This window comes from Carcharhinus amblyrhynchos, chromosome 4 (genome assembly GCF_965287045.1).
Source record: "Carcharhinus amblyrhynchos chromosome 4, sCarAmb.v2.hapA, whole genome shotgun sequence".
Lineage (NCBI taxonomy): Eukaryota > Metazoa > Chordata > Chondrichthyes > Carcharhiniformes > Carcharhinidae > Carcharhinus > Carcharhinus amblyrhynchos.
The window spans coordinates 61,576,611-61,596,491 of NC_137327.1; the positions used below are offsets into that span (position 1 = coordinate 61,576,611).

The window sequence follows — 19,881 nt, forward strand, 5'->3', positions numbered from 1 at the left end:
CAGGTCACAACTATACTCATTTTGTAACCAGGTCTCTGTAATGGCTATCACACACAAATGTCTGATTGTGCTATCAACTCATCAAGCTTGTTACAAGCATAGCATGCATTTTAGGTAAAGAGCCTTTAATTCTATCTTTTAACGGTTTTTCCTACTCTGACCTTATTTGCTGAATGTGGAGATGCCAGCATTGGACTGGGGTAAACACAGTAAGAAGTCTCACAACACCAAGTGTTGAGAGACTTCTTATCTTATTTGCTGGTATAAAGATTTTGTAAGGTTGGTCCCTTCCTGTTACTCTGGTCAACATTACCTGCACAACGCGACCCTCTATTGTTGCCTTGCCAATTTTAAGTTTCCAAATCTCCTCTCACATGAACCCCACTCCTCTTCACATTATTTAGTTGAAAGACCTCTATGGTTCTGAAGTGAGCAAGAGTAACACCAGTAAAAGCAGATAATGAGCTAATAAAATAGACAAAGATCAGTAGAGAATGAGGGGAAGAAAATCATTTCCCACAACATAATCTTTCCAAGATATACTCTGAATTCTATTGGATAGGAAGAATCAGACAGGATCAACAGGAAACTGGTCAATAAGCTGAGGTTTGTTCTTCACAGATATAACAGATCACAAAAAATAATTTATAAGACAAATCGGACACATTTGGCACACGAATTGAAAAATGAGGTAATGGCAATGTCTTTCAAAAATAGTTAATAGTAATTATGTAAATACTAGAGAACTAAAGGAACATGGCAACAAAAGTAGATCATTTGTCCCCTCAAACCTATTTCATCATTCAATTAGATCATGGCTAACCCACACCTCAATGTATCCACAACTAACACAAAACTATCAAGCTCCGCCATAATCTAAATTGACCCAAAGTCTACAGCTTTTTAGAAAGCATTCTTCACTCTCCACCACAAATTCCATCCTACTCCCTGGCCACAGTCTGAAACTGAACCAGACTGTTTGCAACCTTGGTACCATATTGAAAATTAGCTTCTGATCACAGGTCTGCATCATTATCAAGCCCACCAACTACTACCTCCCCATCACTGCCCAATTCCACCCCATAATCAGCTATTTCAGTGCACTCTTGACTGCTCTTCCACATCCTACCCTCCTCAACTTCAGAGTCATCTAACACTTTACTAGCATGCACCAAGTCCCATCTATGTTGGCTCCCGGTTAAGCAACAACTTGGCTTTAAAAATCTCTTTTGTATCCTTACGTCTTCCAATCCTTCTGGCATTCTTAGTCCTAAAACCCACCAAGATTTCCATTCTACTCCAATTCTGGCCTCTTGCCCATCAATTTTAATCAATCCACTATCTGTAACTGCCCCTTAAGGTGCCCTGACATTCCTTCCCAAAACCTCAACACCTCTTTCTCGCTCATTTTACAGCTCTCAAAACCTCACTCTTTATCCAAGCTTTTACTCACCTATATTAATTTGGAATTTTGCCAAATTTTATTTGATAACTCTAGAATGTTTTACTACAGTAAAGGGTGCTATATAAATGCAAGCTATTATTCTTCGATTTTCACCATTTTTTGGATGACAAAGTGATTTTGTGATTTTAAGCTCCAGTTTTGAAATTCTGCCCCTTTATTCTGGATTCCTCACCCAGAGAAAATAGTTTTTCTGTATTTAGTTATAAATTCCTTCATTTTAAAGACTTTTATTAGATCACTGCTCAGCCACATAAACTCAAAACTACAAAAGTTTATGCAACCCGCACTCAGTTTAACCCTTCAGGTCACAGTTAAACCCAGAAAAGCAACCATCAGGATTTTTTAACACATTAAGACATCTCAATAAACTTAGCTGCAAACACACAAGATTAAGTTTTCAACATGATCAAAAATACAATACTTTGGCAGTCAGAAACAAAAATCAATTTTCAAAAGCCTCTTCATTGAATTCAGCTTTGTGTCTTGTGCTGTTTCTCAAGCATTGCATTTCAGTGTCCCTTTTGAAAACACTTTTTTTCCATAAAAAAGCCAGTCATTTAATAGTTATTTTGACTCAAATGAATAAACCACTAATTTTCAGTTGATGGCCAAATAATCTGTTTCTGCACTGCAACATTTTGATTCTACAAAAGTTCAAAATCTTGCACATAGAGGTGATTACTAGATTTGCCTATATGAACCATTTTCCTCAGGGAATATCCACTTCAATGGGACGCACCAGATTAAACGCATCTTTATTCCAGCAGCTAAGCAGGATAGTGGTCCAGATCAAAAATTAGCTAATCAGCGGCAAAAATGAAGATAAGCTAGAATAGTTATAAAGCTACAATGTCAAGTTGGATGTTTGAAGGCAGTTATAATTTTTTATCTACACAACTGTAAGTCATTGTATCAAATCGCATTATTGCTTTATAACTGTGCAGAAATACTTACTATCTACTTGTTCATGTGACATTTAAGTTTTATTAGCCATCTATTTTTTCCATGTAGGCTTTACATTTGGTTCTTTGAGCCAGTAAGAAAATTCAAATAATTTCTAATTGGGTATTATTTAAAGCTGGAAATCTACAGCATGAAAGGCAAAAGTCAACCCATTTGAAAAGGCCAATATCACAAGGCTTTGATTCATGCAGTAGTCTTGGAATTGTACTGAAACCATTACACTGGGTGCAAAAAAACTTTGTCATTTCGCATTCTAAATGTGATAAGTGAACACTTTTACAAACTAAAAGCCATGAAAACGTATACGACCAAAATACAGATTTATTTAGATAAGGAATGTTATGCTCTGATAGTAAAGTAGAATATGCCATTGTCCAAAAGGCATTATCAAAGCATGGAACATCAGCACCAAATGCCAAGCTGCATAACCCTTCAGATAAACTTACATTGGAGAGTTTATTGCACAGGAAACTTTAAGGATGCTACAAGATGATGATATGTAGCATGACACCAAGCAAGAGTAAGAAATGAAAGAGAATCACGTAGATGGAAGCAAAATAAAGCAATTTAATGCAATTTCGTCATAGCACTTTTCATCCCATCAAGAAGTAGAAGCCATTTGGAGAGAATCCTCACTACCCTCCCCACAAAGCCAGCTATCATGGTAGACTGGGAAACAGACCTATCTTCTGGGCCCCATTAGCAGAAGGCCATATGTTTCTACACAAAAAGAAAGATGAAAATGAATCATCACATTTTGTTTTTGCACACCTTGTAAGTCACTTGTGGTATGAGATTGGCATATTATTGAAAACAGGTCACCAATCCACTCTGTCCTTTGCAGTATCGCAGGGTATGAAAGGGACTAAAGAGAAGTGAATAAACACAACTTTTTTCAAATGATATTCAAGGAATTTTTAAGTAAATTTCTGACAATTTGAATACGTCGCAAGAAAATACTGAACACTTGATGGTTTCACTCAATCCCTTTAATAGTGCTTTAAGCAGCAATGGGGGTGGAGTGACAATATAAACCTCTCTTCCATAGCAAAATAATGGAAAATCTCAGCACGTCCGACAACAGAACCAACGCTGAGTCTGTATGACCCTTTGTCTAACTCAGACAAAGAGTAATCCAGGCTCAAAACATAGGATCTGTAGAGAGAGAATAGAACCAATCAGACCTTCTGGGATTTTCCAGCATTTTTCTGTTTCAGATTCCAGCATCCGTAGCATTTTGCCTTTATAATAAACCTCTCTTCTGGCTGGGTAATATCTGGTAGATTATTTATCTTTTAGCATGAGACTCATATCGCCAACATACAGCTGAGCATTGTCCCTATCATTGGCTTGAATGGAACAAAGTTATTTTAGATCTACTATTAGGTGATGAGGTAGCATTGCTTAGTAATCTTAATAAAATGTCCTCCAAGACAAAAGTGATCATTGTACAATGAAATGCCCTATTAAATTTGAATCTAGAATGATCCCAGAAGATTAGAAATCAGCAAACATGACACTGTTATTCAAGAAGGGGTGACAGGGGAGAAAACAGGAAACTGCAGGCCAGTTAGCTTGACATCAGTCCTTGGGAAAATGCAGGAATCTAACAAGAAACTCTTTACAATAGACTTACAAAATATTATGGTCAACATTGTTCTACACAGGGGAAATCATGTTTGACAAATTGAATATATAATGAGTATGTGTAATATGCGATATGTAATAGTTAAAAGAAAGCTGTACATATAGTACACGAGTTCAAAAATGCCATATAAAAGGTTAATGAGGGTTCATGGAATTTGCAGAAATAATATTAGATTAATGGGGGACTGTTAACAGATTGAAAGCAGAGACCAGGAATAAGTGGGCCATTTTCAAGTTGACAGACTAACCAATGGAGTGTCACAAGGATCAGTTCTAGGGCTTCAGCATTTGCAATTTATATTAATGATTTAACCGAAAAAAAATGGAGCAATGTACCCAGGTTTGCTGCTGATACAAAGCTAGGTGGGAATCCAAATTGTGAGGAGGATATGAAGTGGCTGCAAAACAAATAGACAGATTAACCAAAAGGACAACAAGGGACAAATGGGAATATAATTAATGGAAGTGAAAGATTATTCACTTTGGTAGTAAGAATAGAAAAGCAGGGGTTTTTTTTATGTAATGAAAAATGTAAACATCGATATTCAGAAAGACTTGGGTGAACTGGACAAGGGACGTAAAAATCTAATACAGAAAAAGCATTAAATTAGGAACACAAATTGAAAGTTGCAATTACAAGCAAATACAAGGACAAGGAGGTCTGCTAAAATTGTGTAGGGCTTTGGTGTGACTGCTTCTGGGAGACTATGAGCAGTTTTCGTCTCTACATTTAAGGAGGGATTTTACTTGTGCAAGACGAAGGTTCACAAGGCTGGTTCCTGGAATGAAAGGGCTGTCCTATGATGAGAGGCTGAGTAAATTGGGCCTAAATGTACTGGATTTTAGAAGAATAAGGCATGATCACATTCAAAGAAATAATACAATAGGTTTGACATGGTAGCCATGGGTGTTGTTGCCAGTGGCTGGGGAATCTGGAACATCAGGAACAGTTTCAGGCCACAAAGTCGATCATTTAGGAATGAGACAAGGACAATTTTTTTCAATGTTGTTGAATCTTTGGAATATCGATGCTCCGTCTTTGACTGTATTTCAAAGAAATCATTGAAACCCTACAAGTACAGAAGGAAGCCATTCAGCCCATCGAGTCTGTATTGACAACAATCCCACACCCAGGCCCTATCCCCACAACTCCATACCTTTACCCTACACATACCGGGACACTAAGCGGCAATTTAGCATGGCCAATCAACCTAACCCACACAGCTTTGGAATGTGGGAGAAAACCGGAGCACCCAAAGGAAACCCATGTAGACACAAGGAGAATGTGCAATTTCCACACAATTAGTGACCCGAGCCAAGGATCAAACCAGGTCCGTGGAGCTGTCAGGCAGCAGTGCTAACCACTCTACCACCCAAGCCAAAAGCCAAACTTTTAAACCAGAGATTGATATTTCTTTGGTCTTTTGGATAAACAAGGGGAAATGGGAAGTAGGTGGAAAAGAGAAGTTCAGGCAGAAGATTAGCCATTAGCACAGCAAATTAGAAGGGCTATCTAGTACATGCCCACTAATCTTTATGACTCTCCAGCAAACAGACCTGGGTGAAAACCCCCAACCTAGTTTGGCATATGTTAAAGTACTTTTGGAAGCCCCAATGGTCGAGTTACTGATAGTGCTCACCCAATGTTTCTCCCTCTCCCTGCCATATATGGACAGCGTAACAGCGGAGAAAATGATGAAAATGTGGAGGGAAACATGAACAAAACAGGAATATTAAATATATTTTTGTAGGTTATCTCTAAACAAAATTGTTAAGAGCTGTTGCACATGCAAACCAACTGCAATACACCCTCAGGACATCCAAACAAGCCTCATACCTATGAATAACTTTTTGTAAGTTACGTAGAGAGGCCAAGGGAGATTTCCATTCTGGAAACCTCTGGTGGTGATAGGGTTTCAGCCATAGACTCAAATTGCATAGGGATATGTGGCAATTTACACAAATTAAATTCTGAAAAAAACAAGTGAAGTTACTTTGCACAGAATGATAGAAATTTACAGTGCAGGAGGCCATTCAGCCTGTTGTACTTGTACTGCAATCACTGATTGTCAATTAAGAGAAAAAGACTGCCTATAACTGAAGACAGAACTTAATATACTTCCTAAATATATCAGAAAATCTTTTATATACATAGATACAAGTAGACAGCATCTCAGTCTAATACCACATTCAAGACGAATTACCACCTTCTGCACCATTCCCTACATGCTGCCTTCTTCAGAAGTGTTTCTCAGATAGGATCGATAGAGATTCTGTACCCAATTCCTGCAACCTGTGTTGATTTACCTATACGATGTTTATCAACACAACTCAGTGACTGCATCCAAATTTTTTTATACGTTAAGCATTGAGACATAATGAGGACATAAATAAATACAAGCATTCTTAATAGAACTGTCTCTCCATACAGATTGTTTCCACTGGCTGTAGAACCTAAAACAGTTGCAAGATTAGGGACCAATTATTCAGGAGAGAGATGAGAAGAAATTTTTCACCCAAAGGACTGTAAATCTTTGGAATTCTCTACCCACAAAGATTATAGATGCTGCATCATTGAATATATTTAATGCTGAGTGAGAAAGACTTTTAGTCTCAGAGAGGTGAAGAATATGGGAAGCAGGACAGAAAGTGGAGTTGAAACTAGAGATCAGCCATGGTCATGTTAAATAGTGGAGCAGGCTCAATGTGCAGCATGGTCTTCTCATGCCCTTTCTTTTGTGAAGCAAATACAAGCTGTTTTTGGTGTCTCACTTCTACAGCTGAAAAGTCTGTTCTTTAAAAAAATTAAAATAAGACAATACATCTTCACTATTTACTAACAGCATGTGATTTGTTGCACATAAACAAATCATTGGAATAAAATAAATATACTGAAATCTTAAAGTGGATCAGTATATGATTGAAAGCACTTAGTGTCTTCTATGGACTTTCTCTATGCCTTTGAAACCTCTACCTTGAGCCAAGGAAGAATAATTTAACAATTACTCAGCAGCTACTTCACAATTAGAAAAGCAACATTTTCCTACAGCCAAAGCACAGAATGAAAAACTATAGACAGATATGAAAAATTTTAAAATCCAAAAGATTCCCCAATTGCCAGGTGGCTTGCCAAGTTTTGTTACTGGTTTCCATGGCACAGAAAACTCATGATGTGGGTATGCCAGCGTTGGACTGGCGTAAACACAGTAAAAAGTCTGACAACACCAGGTTTTAGTCCAACCTATTTATTTGATAATATACTCACAAGCTTTCGGGGTTAGCCCCTTCGTCAGGTGAATGGAGAGTTCTGGCCTCAGACAGAGCATATAAAGCACAGACAGTTTATCAGTAATCTCTAAACTGTCTGTGCTTTATATGCTCTGTCTGAGGCCAGAACTCTCCATTCACCTGACGAAGGGGCTAACCCCGAAAGCTTGTGAGTATATTATCAAATAAATAGGTTGGACTAAAACCTGGTGTTGTCAGACTTTTTACAGAAAACTCAGCCAGTAGTTGCAAAACAAAAATGCCCAAATTGAAGAAAAGCTATGTATTTCACTTGGTTGTTTGTCCAATAGAGATTTCCGAATGAAAAAAATGGAAGCAAGGCGAAATCTTTCCAACTTCTATCCTTTCACTTTTTGCTGCATTTCAATTATCACAAGCATCTGCAGGATGATGTTAAATAGCCAAGAGAAAAAAAAAACTGGAGTTTATATCCTTGGGATACTTCTGAATTAAGTCTCCCGATTGTCAAAGTTTGACATTAACCAAATTTAGCTGGTTATGCACAGTAATTTTCTCCCCCATGATCTTAAAAGTAACTCGGATGGAACACATTTCCACAGACATAAGTCAGTCTCTGATGCTTCATGTAGGTTTCACAGCAAGTGCAGCTAGTTACTAAATGACTGAGCCTATTTGCTCTCACCTGAGCTCCGCACATACAACTTTTAGCAGGGTGAATTGATAACAATCAAGTACTGAACAGACTGATATCTTGATATGGGTTTTTGATAAGAGAAGGGATTAAGGGTTATGGGGAGAGGGCGGGAAAGTGGAACTGAGCCACGACAGATCAGCCATGATCTTATTGAATGGCGGGGCAGGCTCGAAGGGCTAGATGGCCTACTCCTGCTCCTATTTCTTATGTTCTTATGTTCTTCCACTCTAATCCCACACATTTCAGCAATAATCTACCCCACTTTCTTACAAATGTTCCAGCTGAGTACATCATCCTTTAAGAGAAATTCTCAAATTGCATTATTGCATCCTTTACTTGCAATCCTTAAGTGGTTGGTAAGATATATCCTAGGATCCTAAAGAAATAATGGATAACTCCACAGAAATTATATTACAGTTTCTATTAAGCATATGGTTGGTCAGTGGCCAGTGTAGCATCAACTTTTAAACAAAAAAAGGAATGCTGACCTAGGTATTTACAGATCAGTTATTTTAATATCTTTTGTGGGCAAAATCTGTCTTTAAGGATGAGATTACCACATCCAAAATGAAAATAGTTAGAAGTAGCAGTACAGATTACAAAACAGATAATCATGCTCAAACTTCAGCATCATTTTTGGAAGTGATAGACTTGGTAAACGAATGCAATGGATGGGATGTCAAAAGATATTAAGAAAGTTTCTGGCAAGCACCAAATGGAAAGCTACTGGCAGATGAAGGGTGAGAATTAGGAGGTAACAAACAGAATTAAAAACTAGTTAGCAGGGAGAAAAAGCAGGACTAAAGGCAGCTTTTCAGGAGGTTAGAAGCAGGTAATGATGACCCTGGAAGCCACTTCTGTTCAATCTTAATCAAATGTATCAAAAAGAATATTCTTAAACTAAACTAGAAAGAGTGCAGAAAGGATTTACTAGGATTCTACTGGATGGTTTGAGCTATATAGGAGAGGCTGGATAGACTGGACTTTTTTGCCTGGAGTGTAGGGGGCTTAGGGGTGACCTTAGTGGTTCACAAAATAATGAGGGGCACAGATAAGGTATAGTCAACATCTTTTCCCACAGGAAGTAGAATCTAAACTAGAGGGCATAGGCTAGAACGAGCTACCAGAGGCAGTAGTCAAGACGGGTACAATTCTGACTTTTAAAAAATATTTAGACAATTATTTTAAATAGTAAGATGGGTAAGATGAATATAGAGGGTTATGGGTTAAATGCGGGCAATTGGGACTAGCTTAGTGGCTAAAGAAAGGGTGGCACAGACAGGTTGGGCTGAAAGGCCTGTTTCCATGTTGTAAACCTCAATGACTCTAAACATCTAGATATAATCCTGGAAGTAGATGGTGCAAAAAACATAAATAGAACATAACTAAGAGCAGCGGTAGGCAACTCAGCCCCCTCGAGCCTGTTCCACCATTCAACACGATCGTGGCTGATCTGGTCTTTGCTATCCCTTCAACCTATACTTATTAAAAAATTCACAAAAAATGGGCGAGATCCTAAATGAATATTTCTTATTGGTTTTACTGTTCAGTAGTCATGGATGGTATGGAATGAGGAAATATGGAACTTGGGAATGGCATGAATGTTATGGAATTTGGGGAAAACTTGGTACATATAAAAGAGAGGGATATGCTGGAAGTCTTAAAGCACATTAAGTTAGATAAACCCCCAGGACCTTGTGGGAGGCAATCGAGGGTCCCGTATTGTGAAAACAACAATAGCCACAAGTGGGGTGCCTGAAGATTGGAAGGTGGCAAATGTTGTGCCTTTGTTTAAAAAGGGCTGCAGGGAAATGCCTGAGAACTACAGGCTGGTGATCCTCACATCTGTAAGTTGTTAGAAGTATTCTGAGAGACGGGATTTACAGGCATTTAGAGACGCAAGGACTGATTAGGGACAGTCAGCATGGCTTTGAGTGGAAAATCATGTCTCTCAAATTTGATTGCATTTTTTGAAGGGGTAACCAAGAAGGTAGGGTGAGGGTAGTGCAGGTGATGTGTCTACATGGACTTTAGCAAGGCCTTTGATAAAGCACCGCAATGGTAGGTTGTTGTATAAGGTTAAATCTCAAGGGATCCAGGGTGAGGTAGCCAAATAGATACAAAATTGGCTTGATGACAGAAGACAGAGGGTGATCATAGAGGGTTGTTTTTCAAACTGGAGGCCTGTGACCAGCGGTGTGTCTCAGGAGTCAGTGCTGGGCCCATTGTTATTTGTTATTTATATTAATGATTTGGAAGAGAACTTAGGCATGATTAGTAAGTTTGCAGAAGACATCAAGATTGATGGCATACTGGACGATGAAGAAGATTATCTAGGATTGCAACGGGATCTTGATCAATTTGGCCAGTGGGCTGAGGAATGGAGATGCAGTTGGAGTTTAATTTAGATATATATGAGGGATGCATTTTGGTAGATCGAGCCAGGGCAGGACTTACTCAGTTAATGGCAGGGCACTGGGGAGAGTTAAGGGTACAGATTCATAGCTTCTGGAAAGTGGAGTCACAGGTGGACAGAGTGACGAAGGCATTCGGCATGCTTGGTTTCATCGGTCAGAGCATCGAACAAAGGAATTGGGATGTCTTGTTGAAGTTGTACAAGACATTGGTACAGCCACGCTTGGAATACTGTGTACTTCTGGTCACCCTACTATAGGAAGGATATTAAACTAGAAAGAATACAGATAAGATTTACTAGCATGCTACTGGGACTTGATGGTTGAATTAAGAGAGGCTGGATAGACTAGGACTTTTTCCCTCTGGACTATAGGAAGCTTTGGGGTGATCTTATAGAGGTCTATAAAACAATGAGGGGCACAGATCAACCAGATAGTCATTACCTTTTTCCAAAGGTAAGGGAGTCTAAAACTAGAGGGCATAGGTTTAAGATGAAAGGGGAGAGATACAAAAGGATCCAGAGGGGCAATTATTTCACACAAGGTGGTGAGTGTCTGGAACAAGCTGCCAGATGTGGTAGTAGAGGCAGGTACAATCTTGTCTTTTAAAACCCATTTAGATAGTTACACGGGTAAGATGGATAAAAAGGGATATGGGCCCAATGCAGGCAATTGGGACTTGGTGGTTAAAAAAACAAAGGGGCGGCATGGACAAGTTAGGCCAAAGGCCTGTTGCCATGCTGTAAACCTCTATGACTATGTCTATCTTCTCAAATTTACTCAATGTCCTGGCATCCATTGCATTCTGAAGTAGTGAATTCCACAGATTCACAACCTGTTGAGACAAGTCATTTCTCCTTGAGGATGAGAAGGGGGACTTAGTGGTAGGGGATGGCGATATGGCTGAGGTCTTGAATAACTTTTTTGTTTCTGTCTTCACGAAGGAGGACGTGAATAATTTGCCGGGTGTTAGAGATGGAAAGGTGGTAGGACTGGAGGGTCTTAATGACATTACTGTTACGAGAGAGGCGGTGCTCGACAGACTGGAGGGGCTGATTGTGGACAAGTCGCCAGGACCGGATGGAATGCATCCAAGGGTTCTGAAAGAAATGGCGCAGGTGATAGTGGATGCCTTGGTGGTTATTTTCCAGACGTCGCTGGATTCCGGGGAAGTGCTGGAAGATTGGAAAATGGCTAATGTTACACCGTTGTTTAAGAAGGGTGCCAGGCAAAAGGCAGGGAATTATAGGCCGGTTAGTTTAACGTCTGTTGTAGGTAAAATGTTAGAATCTGTCATCAAGGAGGAAATAGCGAGGCATCTTGAGGGGAATTGCTTGATAGAGCAGACGCAGCACAGTTTCGTTAAAGGGAAGTCACGTCTGACAAATTTACTGGAGTTCTATGAGGATGTGTCTAGGGCGGTGGATAGAGGAGAGCCGGTGGATGTGGTCTTCCCTGATTTTCAGAAGGCGTTTGACAAGGTACCTCAAGAGGTTATTGCAGAAGGTCAGGGGACATAGAGTTGGGGGTAGGGTGTTAGCGTGGATAGAGGATTGGTTGTCAAATAGGAGGCAGAGAGTGGGGGTCAATGGGTGCTATTCAGATTGGCGGATGGTGACTAGTGGAGTGCCCCAGGGGTCGGTGCTGGGGCCTCAGCTATTTACCATTTATATAGATGATCTGGAGGAGGGAACCGAGTGTAGGGTGTCGAAATTTGCTGATGACACCAAGATTGGTGGAACGGCAATTTGCGCGGAGGGTGTGGAGAGTCTGCAGAAGGATCTAGATAGGCTGGGCGAATGGGCCAGGAAATGGCAAATGGAATTTAATGTTGGCAAGTGCGAGGTGGTCCATTTTGGTAGGAATAATGGTAGGAAGGATTATTACCTACGTGGCGAAAAACTGCAGCAGGCGACGGTGCAGAGGGACCTCGGGGTCCTTGTGCATGAGTCGCAAAAACTCAGCCTGCAGGTGGTCAGGAAGGCGAATGAGATGCTGGCCTTCATAGCGAGGGGGATTGAATATAAAAGTAGGGAGGTCTTGCTGCAGCTGTATAGGGCATTGGTGAGGCCGCAGCTGGAGTACTGTGTGCAGTTTTGGGCGCCGTACTTACGCAAGGATATTTTGGCCTTGGAGGGAGTGCAGAGGAGGTTTACTAGGCTGATGCCGGAGTTGAGGGGGTTGAGCTATGAGGAGAGGCTGAATAAACTAAGGGTGGACTCTCAGAGGCTATTTCCCCGGGTTGAAATGGTTGCTACGAGAGGACACAGATTTAAGGTGCAGGGAGGGAAGTTCAGAAGTGATGTTAGGGGTAAGTTTTTCACTCAGAGGTTGGTGAGTGAATGGAATAGGCTGCCGTCAGTGGTGGTGGAGGCGAACTCGCTGGGGTCTTTTAAAAGACTTCTGGATGAGTATATGGGGTTTAATGAGATTGAGGGTTATAGATAGGTCTGTAGGTTGGTAGGTGTTGATGTGATCGGCGCAACTCGTGGGCCGAAGGGCCTGTTTGTGCTGTAGTGTTCTATGTTCTAAACTAGGCTTGTACTCGTTAGAGTTTAGAAGAATGAGGGGAGATCTCATTGAGACGTATAAGATGATGAATGGGATGGATAGGATAGAGGTGGAGAGACTCTTCCCGCTCAGAAAGAATAGTAGGACTAGGGGGCACAGCCTCAAGATAAAGGGGGGGGGGCGGTTTAGAACGGAGTTGAGGAGGAACTTCTTCATTCAAAGGGTGGTGAATCTCTGGAATTCTCTGCCCGTTGAAGTGGTGGAGGCTACCTCGCTAAATATTTTTAAGACGCGGGTTGATGGGTTTTTGATAAGAGAGGGGATTAAGGGTTATGGGGAGAGGACAGGAATGTGGAACTGAGCCACAACAGATCAGCCACGATCTTATTGAATGGCGGGGCAGGCTTGAAGGGCTAGATGGCCTACTCCTGCTCCTATTTCTTATGTTCTTATGTTCCTTATTCATTTCAAATCTTCTACCCTTTATCCTAAAACGATGATCTCCTGTTCTAGGTTGCCCCACACAGGGGAACATCCTTTCTATATTACCCTGACAATCTATTTTAGCATCTTACGTATCTCAATACATCTCTCTCAAAACTGCTCAATCTGTCTTCATAAGACAAACTCCTCATCGCTGGAATTAATCTAGTGAACATCCTCTGAGCTGCCTCGAATACCACTACATCCCTCCTCAGGAAGGGAACCAAAGCTGTGCACAATACTCCAGGTGCAGTCTCAGCAATGACTTGTATAGTTACAGTAACACTTGCCTACTTTTATACTTTATTCCTTTAGCAATACGTGCAAAAATTCAATTGTCTTCTATATTAGCTGCTGTACCTGTATACTAATTTTCTGCAATTCATGCACGAGGACACTTGGGTTCCTCTGCAACGAAGCACTCTGAAGTTTCTCTCCATTTATATGAATTGCCTATTTTTCTGACCAAAATGGATAATCTCACACTTAGTAAGAAGTCTGACAACACCAGGTTTAGGTCCAACTGATTTATTTGATAGTAAACTCACAAGCTTTCAGGGTTTGCCCCTTCGTCAGGTGAATGGAGAGTTCACCTGACGAAGGGGCAAGCCCCAAAAGGTTGTGAGTTTACTATCAAATAAATCAGTTGGACCTAAACCTGGTGTTGTCAGACTTCTTACTGTGTTTCCCCCAGTCCAATGCCAGCATCTCCACATCATAACCTCACACTTATCCATATTAAACTCTGTCAAATTTAGGCCCACAACTTAAATCCATCGGTAAATTGTTTATTTATCAATTTACTATTCCACCTATGTTAGTGACATCAGCAAATTTTGCTCAAGTACCTTCTATCCCTGCAGCCAAGTAATTAAACACAAGTAGTAGTTGAGGCCCCAATAACTGAACGCTATGGCATTCCATTAGTTACACCTTGCCAACCAGGAAAAGACCCATTTATTCCAACACTGTTTTGTGTTGGTTAGTCAGTCCTCTATCCAAGCTAGTAAATTACTCCTAACCCCATGTGATCTTACCTTGTGTATTAACCTTGTGTGGCACTTTATCAAATGCCTTCTAGAAGTCCAGATGTGTTACATCTACAGAATTCTTGTTATCCACTTTGCTTGTTACATCTTTAAAGAACTCTAGCAAATTAGTCAAACACGATTTACCTTGCATAAAAATACACTGTGACAGATTGCATTTGACTTTCCAAACATCCTAGCATTATTTCCTTAATAAGGGTTCTAACGCAGAAATGATACTTTATGCAATAATCAGAGATACTGATAACATCTAATTTATCTTCTAAACAATTAATAGAGAAATTGAACTGTACTGCCATTTTTATTTAGCCAATGTAACCGTGATGGTTAAAAACTAATTATGCCATGAATGGAAGTAGGTGCATTTCAGCAGAAGGGTAAAGGAGCTCAAGGATAATAGGTTAGAAGGACATTAAAAGCAGCATCTCAAGCTGATAAGCCAGAAAAAAGCTAGTGAAACTCACTGTCTCATGAAGAATACCATGCAAAATCCAAGAGATAATAATTAGTCTTTATAAACCCTAAGAAGCTCAGGTTACCGAAGTCTTGCTGGAATTCCTGTTAGAAAGATATAGTTTTTCCAAAAGAACAACAGATTCACTGGAATCTCACTTCAGGGACTTGCAATACCACCAGTATGCCTTACTGCCATGCAGGCCCCTTAACTATCCCTGGACACGACTCTCAACAATACAGGTAAATGCCAAACTCTACTCTTTGAAGTTTATTGATTAGTCACAGATAGGCTTACATTAACATTGCAATGAAGTTATTGTGAAAATCTCAATTGCCTAGGGGATTCCAACGTCTATTCAGGTATACTCAGAATCCTTACAATGCAGAAGGCCATTTGCCCCATGAAATCGGCACTGACCACAATCCCACCCAGGCCCTATTCCCGTAACCTCACGTATTTACCCTGCTAATTCTCCCTGACACTAGGATCAGTTTAGCACGGCCAATCAACCTAACCTGCATCTCTTTGAATCTTTGGAAGATAGACGCTCCACCTTTGAATTTTAAAGAAACCATAGAAACTCTACAACGTAGGTAGCCATTCAGCCCATCGAGCATACACCAATAACAATTCCACCTCAGGCCTCATGCCCCACAAACTCACATTTATCCTGCTAACCTCTCTAACTGACACATCCTGGGACACAAAGGGGCAACTTGGCATGGACAATCAACCTATCTTTGGTGTGCAGGAGGAAACCCACACAGACACATGGAAAATGTACAAACTCCACACAGAAAATGACCCAAAGGCTGAATCGAACCAGGACCCTAGCATTGTGAAGCAGAGCGCTACCCGTTGTGTCACCATGCCCCCACCACCATGGGAGAATTTAGATGGCCAATGCTAAAGAGGTGAAAAGTGTTTTTTTTAAATTATGGACATCAAAATCTTCTCAAACTTGAGATTTTTCATTCATAGAATCCCTACAGTACAGGAGGTGGCCATTCGGCCCATCAAGTCTGTACCAATTACAATCCCATCCAGGCCCTATCCTCGTAACCCCATACTATGTTGATTTGATTGTTTACGGGCATAACGATCAGTATGATCACAACCCAGTCAAGTACCACTTTGGCCTCACCAACATCACCACACAAAACATCCAGAAGCAGACAACACTGGATCTCTGGCAGGTGCTCCTTTGAAGACTTTGTAGCTGCAAGATTTCTTAATGTACCGTGTACAGTAATATTCAATCGGTACCCAAACAGAACAATAACAGTATGCCAATTATTTGCAAAATCTCTCAAAAGCCTTTTGTGCATCACCAAAAAAAATGCACCTTTACTATTGGCTTCCTAACAATGTGAAAAGATGTAGGTAGTCATTCTTTTTCTATTCGTGCAAAAACAATTCCAAAATATTGTTCCTGCATCAGCAAGATGGAACGTATCCCAAACTCCAGGTCAAATCTTTCGCCAACCATTTTATTTTTGGTACAAGATGCAAATCAAATGAAGGTAACAGTCACAACGGTGATCTAAGATAGCCTTTAAGGGGTATGATGTGGGGATGCCGGTGTTGGACTGGGTGGATGAGATGAGAGGTCACAAAACACCAGGTTATAGTCCAACAGGTTATCGTCAAACAGATTTATTTGAAATATAAGCTTTCGGAACACTGCTCCTTCATCACTTCACCAGATGAAGGAGCAGCATGGTGTCGTATGACCTCTCAACTTGCCCTTAAGGGAGCTCACATCGAATAGCAATAACCTGGCTTATTTAGGCCAAATTCAATCAGACTTAATCCTCCCTCAACTACTGGAGATATGACACCTATTCCAATGGCTGGGGAGACTATTGGCTGAGAAGGGAGATTAGAAACAAAGCCTTATTTGTCCACTAAAAATAGAGGGAGGGGGAAAGGGGGTTCGTTGTATTTTGTCTTACTATATTTCCTGATACCATTTTTGTTGATCCATTTTATTTTTGCTGAAATAACTCTGACAACTATAAACTATCCCAACTTGATGAGTGAGGCCAAGTTTATATGCAATTAATAAACGTGCACCGAAGCACATTAAGGTAAATTCTTTTAGATGCATGGAAGTCAATTCAAGATTACACATCTCATCGCACATATTTGTCCAAAAAGTTCACCAAGTTTTGGAACTCAGTTGAATCTTCTGGTTTAAACATTGAACTATGACAAAAACTAGTGGGGTTCAAATTACAAATTATTTGGATGAAAAGTGACCAACACACTACCTACCGTGCACAGCCCCCCCCCCCCACCCCACAGATGCTACCTTACCTGAGTATTTCCAGCATTTTATTTCAAACTATTATGTTGCTATGCAACAATAATTGAATTATGAATAGTTATTTCATTTTCTGAATAATCAATGTTCAAGTAACAAAATCACAAAATTGCATCTTTTGTTTATAAACATTCAGCATATTTGCAAACTACATGATTGTTTCCAAATTCAAGTCTTTGTCATTCTCCATTTAGGCCCAAATCCAGCTTTTCTATTCCAGCTTAAAAACAAAACTCTCAACATGGTTTTTGCCTTTGGAGCTCCCATTCAAGTATTGATATTTCCTACAACTTCCATTTCTTTCCAATGGCTAACATGTGTACTCAACTTTAAAAAGTGAGAGAGTTACACTTCGATAACACTTCCAGAGTGATTTGCTTCTAAAATCCAGTGATTATTTGTTTTTGGAGTTCGGTGGATCTTAAGTAAGTTTCTCTCAACTTGAGTTGAACCAAGGAACTCATCAAATGAGGATAGAATAGGATTTAAGTGTAGCAGAGTATTTCAAAATTGGGAACATAATGAGCCGTAGCTAGGTTGTCAATGAATTTGCATACTTGAATTGAAACCTTTTGTAGATTAAAGAGGAAGAGATTAAATACACAAACTTTACCGATTGAGAAAGCTACATCGTCAAGCTTAAGATATTGTTGGACTGAATTACTTTCAGATCTAGTTTTACATACCATACACATCAACTCCATTCCTTCCCTTCCCCCACTTTTTACTGATCCTTTTACTAGGCCTCACTCCTGAATGAGTTAGTAACTCGCCAAGTTGAGCCTCTTACAACAAGCTTAATGTTTCCCAAACGTGAAAAAAAACTTTCTGCCATCTGTTTCAGCGACTAAGTCGTTGACTACCCACGGAAACGTTAAACGTTTTAATGCAATGCCTAACCATTAACTTTTCGTAGGCCCAGACTTCACCATGTGAGTTCCTATTCGCCTCCCTACTTTCTTACTGGGATTAATGTTTTGTAATTAAAGAAGGCGATCAGTCTATAAAGTCACCGTTCAATCACGAGTTTTTTTTAAATTAAGTTACATTACAGTTTGTCTCCCATCCCTCCCTCTCTCACACATACACACTTTCTCTTTCTCTGCGAAAGGCAAGAGGCCTCAGGCTCCCTGGGCCTCCCGTACAGTGTGCGAGAGACTTGTTTCTTGGGGGGGAAGAAAAAGAAAACTCACATGAGAGATCTCCTGCTGGCTGGATTTGTAATTCTTCTTGGTCAGGTTGTCCACAAGGTAGCTGATTTGAGACAAGGCCAGCGATAACGAGTCAAGATTCATTGCTGGTCGGGGCGGTCAGCTGAGGAAAGCGGGAAATGGTCATTATTCCCCTTTCTTTTACTGGAAAAAGAAAAATTTATCTTTTCTCTTCAGCGCCTTTCCTCTCTCTTTCTTTCTTTAAATATACAACGATGGAAGGAGGGAGGGTGTTTTTTGGTAGGGGGAGTGGGGCTGGGGGAGGGAACTCCTTCTAAATGTTCTCACGGGAAGAGTCCGCCGCTCCGATGGTCACTTCACACAGTGTTTGCTCCGCTTCCGCTCCGCTCCAGTTCAGTTCAAGACTCGGGCCCCCACCCCCCCGTCCGTCCGTCAGTCTCTCTCACTCACTCTCTTTTTTTCTTCAGCCTGTCGCCGGGCTCCCTCGCTCACTTTTCTCCCGCTGTTGCTCTTCCTCCTCCTCCTCCTCCGTGTAGCCCGAACATGGCGCTGCTCTGCCGGTAAGGGTTAGAGAGAGAGAGACTGAGAAATGGGGAGGGGGATTGGCCGGAGGGTGGCAGGGAAGGGAAACAGGGGGTGGGGAGGAGGGAAGGGGGAGGGTTGTGTGGGTTGGGGCTCGGTGTCGCTGTCGCTGGCGGGGCACGGTGTCGAGCGGCTGCAAATGGCGGGCAGGCGGCGGGGCCTCGCTCGCTCCCTCACTCACTCACTCACTGCGCCATCTTGGAACCATCGACAAACACAATAACACAAAAAAACTCAATAAAATATATATTCCTCAGAAAACTTTCAGCGCCCGCCCAATACTTATTGTATTCAAACGAAAATAAAATTGCCACTTCAATTGATTTTCTCTAGTTTTAAAGAGAGGATGCCCGGTACCAGGAGGAAAACAACCCCGAGCCCGCCGATTAGTCGCGCGATTAGACGGGCGAGAGCGAGACTGCTCCGAGTTTTTGATGGAGGGAGGAGGGGGATAAAGTTTGAGGGGTTTCCGGTGAGTAGGTTGAAGCGGGGAAGAATGTGGGTTTTGTGTTCAAAGTTTGTTATTTTATTTTTTTAAATATGTCATTTTTTTTGTCATGTTCCGCCCCCTGCCCCCACCCCCCCGGTCCTCTTTTTACAACGTTCGAGTGAAGGCGCCACCGTTCCCCGCCCCCACCTCTGCCGCAGCCAATCACAGGCCCCGCCTCATCCAGTCACATTGCCCGCCTTCACCTCAGTCCAGCCTATCACAGGTCACGTTTCAACCTGCCTGACCAATCACAGACCACGCTCCCACCCGCCTCAACCAATCATAAACCTGCCCCTACCCCGCCATAGTTAAACACAAATCCGGCCCCCCGCCCCGACCAATTACAAACCCCGCTTCCAACCCGCCAAAGCCAATCAGA

General features: G+C 41.1%; 1 protein-coding gene across 6 annotated transcripts in view; it reads right to left on the reverse strand.

The window, feature by feature from the left end:
• cnot1 (CCR4-NOT transcription complex, subunit 1) overlaps positions 1–19,427 on the reverse strand; it is a 188,800-nt gene extending 169,373 nt beyond the window's left edge. For 2 of the 6 annotated variants that reach the window (XM_080187259.1, XM_080187254.1), the window contains exon 1: positions 18,452–19,426. In XM_080187259.1, the coding sequence (XP_080043385.1) occupies positions 18,452–18,553 (102 nt within the window). In that variant the 5' untranslated portion in view covers positions 18,554–19,426. Of the gene's footprint in view, positions 1–18,451 lie in introns of all 6 variants that reach the window. The other 4 variants (XM_080187260.1, XM_080187257.1, XM_080187255.1 and 1 more) reach the window with 3 other exon arrangements.
• Positions 19,428–19,881: the final 454 nt, after the last annotated feature.